This window comes from Vitis vinifera, chromosome 8 (assembly GCF_030704535.1).
Source record: "Vitis vinifera cultivar Pinot Noir 40024 chromosome 8, ASM3070453v1".
NCBI lineage: Eukaryota > Viridiplantae > Streptophyta > Magnoliopsida > Vitales > Vitaceae > Vitis > Vitis vinifera.
Genome location: NC_081812.1, coordinates 2,425,483 through 2,434,985, shown reverse-complemented (window position 1 = coordinate 2,434,985; position 9,503 = coordinate 2,425,483). Strand labels below are relative to the sequence as shown.

At 37.7% G+C, this 9,503-nt stretch overlaps 2 protein-coding genes across 3 annotated transcripts; one reads left to right on the top strand and one right to left on the bottom strand.

The window, feature by feature from the left end:
- The first annotated feature begins 508 nt into the window (after positions 1-508).
- LOC100263795 (protein PNS1) lies at positions 509-2,424 on the top strand. 2 transcript variants are annotated; one of them, XM_059738877.1, is made up of 3 exons: positions 509-679; positions 830-1,979; positions 2,059-2,424. In XM_059738877.1, exons 2-3 carry the CDS (start codon positions 867-869, stop codon positions 2,194-2,196), a joined length of 1,251 nt encoding a protein of 416 aa, XP_059594860.1. In that variant the 5' UTR covers positions 509-679; positions 830-866; the 3' UTR covers positions 2,197-2,424. The 2 variants fall into 2 exon arrangements, with proteins under 2 accessions (XP_059594860.1, XP_010653185.1); XM_010654883.3 differs by having other exon boundaries at positions 820-1,979.
- A 74-nt stretch (positions 2,425-2,498) lies between these two features.
- On the bottom strand, positions 2,499-9,196 carry LOC100241525 (uncharacterized). Its single transcript, XM_002276046.4, has 3 exons — positions 8,907-9,196; positions 5,146-5,407; positions 2,499-2,772 (listed from the first exon to the last, which is right to left on the bottom strand). The coding sequence occupies exons 1-3, from the start codon at positions 9,057-9,059 to the stop codon at positions 2,705-2,707; spliced, it is 483 nt and encodes a 160-aa protein (XP_002276082.1). The 5' UTR covers positions 9,060-9,196; the 3' UTR covers positions 2,499-2,704.
- Between the last annotated feature and the right edge of the window lie 307 nt (positions 9,197-9,503).

Genomic DNA, 9,503 nt, shown 5'->3' with positions numbered 1-9,503 from the left:
ATTAATTTTATATATAATTAGGACAAAACAAGGTAATACCCAAATCTGCTCCAAAGTTTAAAAAAAAATCCTAAACCTGCCCAACACGAAGAAGCCAGTCCTATTCTCATCCCTAACCTAACTTGTATTCGACTCACAAGCCAATCCAAGCGTGGTTCAAATCTTATTGAATCTCGGTCATTACTAGGAGGTCATTCTAGTAATTGAGAAAATGAATTTATTGTAATATTTCCAAAGAAAAAAAGAAAAAGAAAAAGCTAGTTGGGCTGTCAAAGTCATTGGCACACAGCCTGTAACAGTATCACTTCCCTCAAAGTGATTTAGAAACTAAAATTAGTTAGCAGTCAAACCAAACACACCCCCTTTTTCTCTTTTTATGATTTCATGGGAAAGCCCCAAACCATCTGAGCTGTATTTATCTGCCACGCCACCAATGCCACCTCAGCAAAACCGAAACACCCAAACTGCATTAACCATAGAAACGTGAAGACTTGTGAATATACTTTTTTTTGATAGGTGAAGACTTGTGACTTTATGTCAACCATATATATGAACATATGATTTGCTTAAGATATCAAGTCTTTGAAATTTTTCATTTTTTCATTTTTTTTGTTATGCTTGGCTGCCAAGAAAGTGAGAGAAACTGAAGGAAAATCACCTTCACATGCCAAGAATCAAGGTCCTCTCACTCTCTTTCAAATCCATTTCTTGCTAGGTCTTCTCCTTCAAATTCCTCTCATAAACTTGGATTTTCTGACTGGTTGTTGGGTGGTTCTTGCTCTGTCTTCTTCATCTCCCTCCAATCAACTTGCTGCTTAGCTTGTTTTAGGTAGAAAGAAGATGGAAACCAGCTTTGTTCCATCACTATGGTGACCGGAAAATTTTTCTTCATGAGGCTGTTTCGGGGGCTTTTCTACCTACACTTGCTCCTGATCGCAGTCTTGGTGATCTTTCTTACCATCCGCGGTTTCCTTTCAGCTGGGAAAGACCGCCGTTTTCACCACCTGAAGTGGTACGCTCCACTGCTGTCTTCTATAGCATGCGGAGGAGCCATTGCTCTAGCATGGCAGTCAATCACCCGCTGCAACCCTTCCGGCGCTGTGAGGGCGGCCTTTTGGCTTAGCCCTCTGCTAACATGTGGGGTTGGTGTGCTATTTGTTTCTATTGGTTTTACGGGAAGTTTGGCAGCGGGAGTTCTTGTTCTTGTTTTTTCGGTAATCCAGTCTCTCTACGCCTGTTGGGTGAATCCCCGGTTTGAATATGCTACAAAGGTTTTATCGATTTCGATGGCTCCCTCTCCCCCAAGTACTGGTTTTGTCTTTCTATCGGTTGTTTCTGGCACGGTTTATGCCACTTTCTTGGTGGCTGGCATTGGAGGAGCCACCGCCATTGGAACCAGCATAGACACCGTGTTCATCCTGGTAATCCTACTGAGCTTAGCCTGGACAATGCATGTGATCAGGAACATACTGCATGTCACCATGGCACGCATTGTGTTCCTGAAATTCATGTGTGGGATCGAGTTTGACACCCAAGTGGCTCTCCTAGACACGATTAGATACCTAGTGGGAAGCATTTGCATTGGCTCAGTTCTCGCCCCGGTTCTTGGGGTCATTCGAGGATCAGCCCGAGCCATGAATTTGGTTGCAGGGGACACGGATGAGTTTATGTTCTCCTGTGCTAATTGCTACTCAGGTGTTGCCTCAACGCTGATAATGTATGGAAACCGATGGGGTTTTGTGCATGTGGGGGTTTGTAATAAAGGGTTTGTGCAGGCATCAGGCGAGACATGGGAAATGTTCAAGCGAGCTGAGCTGGAACCAGTGATCAACTATGACCTCACCGGTTCATTCTGTTTCCTTTCTGGGGTGGCAGTGGGTGCAATATGCACCCTCGTGGCCGGATCATGGGCTCTAGTCATTCATAAGAGCTACGCTACAGAAGTATCTATATACGCCTTCTTAATCGGCTATTTGATAGTAAGAAACCTAACCCATCTCTTATAGCATCAATAAAACCTAGAGACAGTTCTAACTTTGATATCAATTGTTGTTTCAGTGTCGAATAGCTATGGCATGGCCACAAGCTTGTGTTTCAGCATACTATGTTGCTTACTCAGAGGACCCACAGAGTGTACGGTTCGACTCAACTACTATCCAAGATTGCATTCATAGGATCCAAAGATATCGAGCTTAACAATATAATTAGAAGCAGTTCTAGCTGCATGAGGAACACCCTGGTCCACTGGCTAAAGACTCAACACTAAAACTCAACAGTATACGAACTGCTAAAATTTTTTGTTCTTTTGTTGTGTGAATAGAGGAGTGTTCTCGTAGATCAGATGTTTTCAGCTTTCGCTATTGATGTATATTCCATAGAATACTTAGGTAATGGACTAGAATCGGAAACATGATTGTCAGCTAAGATTGCAGACACAGCTATTTGCGTTTATATAATTCAGAAAGGGAGATAAATACTTGGAAAAAAAAAAAAAGTTATTCGCAGGAATGAATTGAGTTACATACATTAATATAAAACTCATGAAATTTCACAACAAATTGGGAGCCCATGGGATTAAAAATAAAAAATAAAAATTAAGAGCTCCATGACTTCAATATACTTAAGTTCAATCTGCAATGTCACACTAGGGGATACAAAACACAAGGCCACAATCAAAGAAAGGGATGAAAACAAACCCAGTAAGTCATTTAAGTCCAAGGTGACCTCGACCACCACATTCTGAGCACATAATGTTACCGGTTCCCCCACAGCCTACACGGTAATAATACACATTAGAACTTGGTCCCTAGCAAAGCAGCATCATGATTAAGAAATTCTGAACCATTGAATTCGAAAAAATTATTAAAGCATAATCACCAAAAAAAAAAAAAAAAAAAGAGAGAGAGAGAGAAAGCAAAGCGGCAGAAGCAGATAATTGACAACTATGCAACCATCTTAATTTTCTTAAAAGGGAATATGAATTTGGGTATCAATTATCTAACAATATACTAAATCCAAATCCCCTATGAGAAACAGCAGAATCAAAACTTTCATTTAATGGCTTTTCCCTATTGTGAACAGCAGCCCCATTCAAAACTATCATTGAAGGGCATTGTTCCTAATACAGAAATAGATGTTAAAAAACTTGTAAAATGTAAGCATAAATTCAGGCAAGGTTTTCTAATTCCAATAATTCTATCTACTAACAGGCTTCCAATACCAACAATGAAAAGGCAGTAGGGATGGTACAAAGGCTACAAATTCTCTGATTTTTCTAGGAAGGCTATGGCTTTCTGAAGAACAAATTTGAAAAGCTATCTTATTCAACATTGGGCCTTATGATCCTATGTGTTGATGCAGGTTGACTTAATCCAAAATGGGGAGGTTTTCCCACTTTTATCCATGGTGTTTGTTAAGTACACAAGTGAACACTTGGAAAAAAAAAATTACATATAAGTGCTTTTCAATGGATCCTTCTTGCACTGAATAAGTAAAAACTAGAGTCAAATGGAAAATGTAAACATAGAGTAAAGGGATTTTTTAAAATCAGATGAATATATCCAAATGAAAAATATCATTAACAATATGAGAATTAAACAGGTCATATGAAGGGGGGAAACATTAAAATCTTGCATTGTGGCTTTAACCTTGCAATTGAAACGTCTGGCCTCCCACTTTAAAATCTATCATTCCCTAACCTTGATAGTCACTCAACCTAATGGCTATGGCTTCACATCTAGCAACTTGCTCCAAATTCAATCAGATATTTGTACATCAAGGGAAACTTCAAACTAATAAAATTCATAACATTCTTTTTCTTCTGTCATACGTACAAGGACAACTGTGCAGAGCCTTGTTCCTCATCTTATGTGTTGCATCCAAGTTATATTAGGCTGAATCAGTTAAATGAAGAAAAAGGAAGATCACTGAGTTCCTAGCAATTAACCACTCTTTCGTAGCATACACATACATCTTTGAGTTTCACTAACCAACCCACCTCAAGGGGACTTTTGCAATGCCCTCATTTTAAGTGCCTGCACTATTTATTTCTTATGCCATCAACATTGAGGACAATATCCTCCAAGCTTTCCCACCTCTCAGAAAAACAAGAGATCATTGCATCACTCTCTAGCAATCATCTCTCTGAATCTCCCCACAGGAAAAATGAGGTCATCGCATTGCTCTTTGGCATGCATCTCTCAAGATCTCCCCACCTGTCCATCCATCTTTCCATCTACTATACATTTGTGAGTGTATCGGGGTGAGGAGAATGGGTTTAGCTTTGGGAGCAATCATATCTATAACCATATAATTATGTCTACCCCAATCTATATCTCTATATACGCACATATATAAACACCCATACATATATATGTGGGTTTATGTTCAAGCAGGTTAGTGGGTGGTTGTGAGTTGGAAAGGAAAGGGTTCTGGTGTTGTGGGTTGGGAACACGCAAAGCTCCTTCTTATGAGGTTCGAAGGATTAGACTGGAAGAAGTTTCCAAAGGAATTCCACAGGATGCACTGCCAAGTGTGTTGCTTTTTCTGTAGTTGTTTGTTTTTCTTTCTAGTGGCTAAGATTGGGCAATTAACTCTCTTCCTAGATTTGAGAATTTGAAGCAGAAAAAGGGAAAAATAATTAAAAGAAATGGTTTACATCCCATGCTCTTCCAAGAGTTGCAACACTTACAAGCCTCTATGGAGGAAAAACAGCATCTCGGTTCCTGTTAAGCTACTGATTGACCCAAACACTTGAGATGTCATGTAATGAGTTAATAACATACATCAAACCAACTTGGGTTAAAAGCCGTTATCCCCACCTCACAGGCAGCTTTCCTCAGGCTTGCACACAGGCTTAATAAAGGGAGGACAAAATCAAGTAATGGGATTATAACTGCTCAACAACCAAGGTCAGAGACTATGTTAAATTATCAACTAACCCAAAAGCTTAAACTATTAAGTAATTGAGTAAAAACGCATATCAAGCCAATGCTAAAGCCCACACAGTTCCAGAGAAAGAGCTTCAGCTAGTTTAGGAGACTTTTGCAGCTAAGACAACAGAATATAGATGACTAGTGTATGGAAGCCCATCTTTATGAACGTACATTTGAAATGTAGGTTGTTTGGATGTAAAAATAACTTTACCTAAGCACCGGACTTTGACAATTATCCCCTGGCTCTCCAATATGGAGTCAACATATAAACCCGAACCGGAGCAAGTGGCACAAAGGACTGCCCCTTTGGCTTGGCAATCGATGCAGCGGGGATTATCTCCAATTACTTTTTCAGCCAAAGATAAACCAATTGGCTTCTCAATGATCTCTTCTGGTATAGGCTTATCATAACAAAATAGAGATTCAAGACTGCTTCTTCGTCTATGCACATCTCCAACTGAACTTGACTCAGCCTGCAACATCAGAATATTTCTTTTAAGCCATTATTACCCATAACTGACTTGTTTTCAGGAAACAAGAAAAGGATTGAAAGCCTCACTATACAAGTTTGTGTAATTTCAATACACTTTCAGATCCATACAAATAAAGAAGAGAGAGAGAGAGAGAGAGAGAGAGAGAGAGACATGAAATTTTCTAAAGATCATCAATATAATTTTAAAGGAAATCAATACAAAGGTATTGGGACCGACTTTCTAAGGCTCATCAATATTCATAATTTTAAAGAACAAGAATACAAAGGTATCAGGACCTTCAGAATGCACTCATAAAGGATTTAAAAAGACACCTTCTTCTAAAAGTTCCATGAGGCATTGGGATGGATATTCAAAGTCAGTAACAAAAGAACTTATCTCAGGAGGGGCCTAAAAACAGACAATGACTGCCAGCCTGAAACAAACAGCAAGCTCAGTAATCATGGATATGCACCTGTTTTTTTTTTTTTTTTTTTCATGCTTTAATTCAAATTGTGAGTTCAGTCCATAAGATTTTTTTGACTCTATAAACAGTTGAGGAATGGTGAGCTGTAAACTTTAGTTTTCTTACTGACTGTGACAATGGAATTGAAATGCATTACATATTGAAGTGTCATTTTCTACCAAATTGTAGCTGTATATTAACTGTGTCACTAAGACTGCAGCATTTTTTTCCCCATTTCCATATGTTTGTATCTTCCTTTAAATGATTCAGTTCTTAGGGGAAGTCTGTAAGAGAAAATGAACCAACTTTATCTTCTTCCTCTCATTTTTTGTCCCACATTCTTCCAATTTTCTTTTTGAGCAATTGTTTAGCTAAATTAGACATAAATAGTGCACTTTGTTATAATTTATTTGATTTTATAGTCACACTATAATTTTCATTCACATTTGCAGCAAAAAAAGGTTCAAAAGTTCTCCTATGATTTGAAAAGTAGGACTATTTCCTGCTTCCACATAAGCACACTTCAGAAATGGAAATAATGTTTTCAAAGCTTCTGAGAAATCAAATTTTGAAACTGCGCTTCTGACACTTCATTTTCTCATCTTTTCCAATTCACATTTTTTCATTCCAAAGTTGAGTTTCAACATGCATACAAACCTCCAATAATTTTCGGTCATTCTTGTAGGATTATCAATAGCTCATTCTTCTTTTATCAATCACAATCACTCTTGTGAGTATTAGTTTTGTTAAGACCAACAATGGACAATAGTTCATTACATATTGTTATACTAGTGGATCTATTTCCGCTATTCATTTTTCTTATACAGTCCATATCCTTTGTATTCATACAGGATGTGTTGTTTCACACTATGGAGTGCACAGGCAAAAGGTGATGGGAACCTTTATAATGTTACACTCTTACCAATTTATTATTGCTTGGATAGGTAAATCTACAGATTCTGTTTCCTATTTTTATTTTATAAGCATGCCTTAAATTACAATTTCCAACACACTATGCATCTACAATTTAAGAGCATCAACCTAACTAGATAGCAGAATAGTAAATAGTCACTTCCTTCATGGTTCTTATGGTGATAATTCTTCCCTGCCACAGCAACAACTAGGACTCCCCCCAAAACAGCCTGAGTTGCACCAGTGTAAGGTCTGATGCTATGTTCATCTTATTGAAGATGAAACTAACCTATCTGTTCATTTTTGTCCTACCATCTTTTCAGAACCCGATTTTTTTATAGACAAATGAGAATTGGTGTTAATAGCTCCTAAGAGAATTTTTCAGGACCCAATCTTTGACCATTAGGTGCCTTGGTCCTGGGTCATTTGAAGCCCTTTGATTCAGGTATTTTTCGAATGGCCATCTGATGCTGCACTGACTTCTGCAACCCCAGGCAAAGATGTCTCTTCCATCTACTTGTTGGTACATGAACGGTTGGGGCTTGTTTATTCCCATATAGTCTCAATACATTAGGCCAAAATAAACCAGCCAGCAGTCACTCACCTTGTCAAATATTCTAAATCCAACTGAATTGGAGAACTCAGTTCTTTCCAAGCCCTTTGACTCAGGTATTTCTCTGAGGGGGCCAGCTGATGCTGTACTTCCCGTCAAACCACATGCAAGCTGTCTCTTCCATCTACATGTTGCCTCATGAATGATTTGGGCTTGTTTATACCTCTTTAGTCTCAACACTTCAGGCTCATACATACCAGCTGCCACCCTATCACCTCAAACATTTGAAATCTAACTGAAATAGAATATTCTCAACATGGACCTCCTTATCCCCCATCTCTCCTGATCCACCATCACTCTCTTTTGAAAAAATAACAATCTCACCTGAAGACCCAACAACCAATAAATACAAACAACCTTTATGTCTAGTGACCCCTGACCACACTCCACCCCAAGCCCAAACCCTAACACACACACACACACCCCTCTGAATAAGATTTTCCACATTCATTCCTTTGATCTGAGGCACACTGCTACAACAAATTTATGGTTTTTCTTACCATCAAGCCTTATCTCTCTTGATCTTCCTACTCCAACTTTCCTACCTACCTTGATTCCATTTTTATTTCCCACAGCCGATACTTATTTCAATAATTATGGAAAATTCAACCAACACAAACAACAGTGGCATGAAATAGTTCAGATTTGAGAACACCCCAGGCAAAGTTAATCATACAGCTCAGAACTGAAAAAATGAATTTGAAGTCAATAAACACATCATAGGGACAGCTAAAAGTTGCACAACTTGAATCAGTTGATGAAGGTATAAACAATGCAAACTGTAACTCATGACCAAGCAATAAGTGCTACAAATTGTAATAGATTTTCAATACTCCATTAAATGCCATCAAAACAAAGACAATGATCAATCTAGTCTTACATGAATAAAAAACGAAACCGTTAACAAAATTAAACTTATGTACTACCAATCTTCCACAAACAGAAGCAAATTAAACTTTTTTCAAAAAAAAATATATAGATAAATCAAGAACACACCCACTGTACTGCCAATGCAAAATCTCCCATTAAAGCTAAGCAAGAAAGTAAAAAAGCTACATTCCCATGAAAATTCCTACGGGATAGCATCCATTAAAAAGGGAAAAAATGGAAAAGAAAAACATGATAATATTAAGCTGATTTGTAACACCAGCCTCGCTTACTTTTTAAACTATCAGCTAATCAAAAGTAGAAGACAGCTGGGATTTAATAAATGGAAATAGACATAATAACAAAAGGGTTAGAGTCTATGACCTCCAACAACCAAATCTCTGATATCATATTGAAATATCAATTAACCAAAAGCTTAAATGGTAAGACCGGCCTCAATTGTATTTCAAACCGCCTAATAGATAATACCCCAATTGCATTTTTCATAATTCTCGATTTGGTAGCAGAAAAATGCAGGAAAATAAATGAAAAAAAAACACACACACACACACAAACACACAAAATCACAGGCTTTGCATAAGTTTCTCAGCAACCAAACATGGAGCAAAGAAAAAGAAACTGACCCGGCGTGAAGCAGAGCAAGAAACAGAGGCGTGAGCTATGTTTGAAGAGGGTTGGAGACGAAACCTGGAATTGCTACACAGATGGGTTTTGGGTGAAGGGATGATAGAGGCTACCGTTGATGACATCTTCAGAGAGCAATCCATTGAAGCCATGCCAGGAGTTTCGAAACGGTGTCGTTTAAGGGTGGTGGAACGATGAATTGACTGGGAGAGAAGGCCCTTACTTTGAAGAAACCGCCGTTTGCCGCCTCGGTCTTAACGATGACATATTTTTAGAAATTTATTTTGAGTGAGGTTTTTAGAAAATAACTTTTAAAATTATAAAATACCTTTAGAAAATAATTTTTTAAAATGTTTTATTTATATAAAATTATTAAAAAAATCTATTTATTTTTTACATAGATGTTTTTAATTTAAGAACAATTTTTCTAAATTTCATATACTTATAAGTCATATTAATATTAATAGTAATTGTTGAAAATAGGATAACAATTTTGTATACTAATTAGATGCCCCGTTTCATCCCAATTGAGATGTGTCCTGGGATATGATGATCGAGTATTGAATGGGCTTGAAGAGTTTTTCAAAACCTTAATC

Coding starts and splice junctions, on each gene's coding strand:
- LOC100263795 (XM_059738877.1), top strand. CDS start 867: ATGGTGACCGGAAAATTTTTCTTCATGAGGCTGTTTCGGGGGCTTTTC. Junction 1,980..2,058: donor TCTTAATCGGCTATTTGATA/GTAAGAAACCTA, acceptor TTGTTGTTTCAG/TGTCGAATAGCTATGGCATG.
- LOC100241525 (XM_002276046.4), bottom strand. CDS start 9,059: ATGGCTTCAATGGATTGCTCTCTGAAGATGTCATCAACGGTAGCCTCT. Junction 5,408..8,906: donor CTTGCTCTGCTTCACGCCGG/GTCAGTTTCTTT, acceptor CTGATGTTGCAG/GCTGAGTCAAGTTCAGTTGG. Junction 2,773..5,145: donor TGTCAAAGTCCGGTGCTTAG/GTAAAGTTATTT, acceptor ATTACCGTGTAG/GCTGTGGGGGAACCGGTAAC.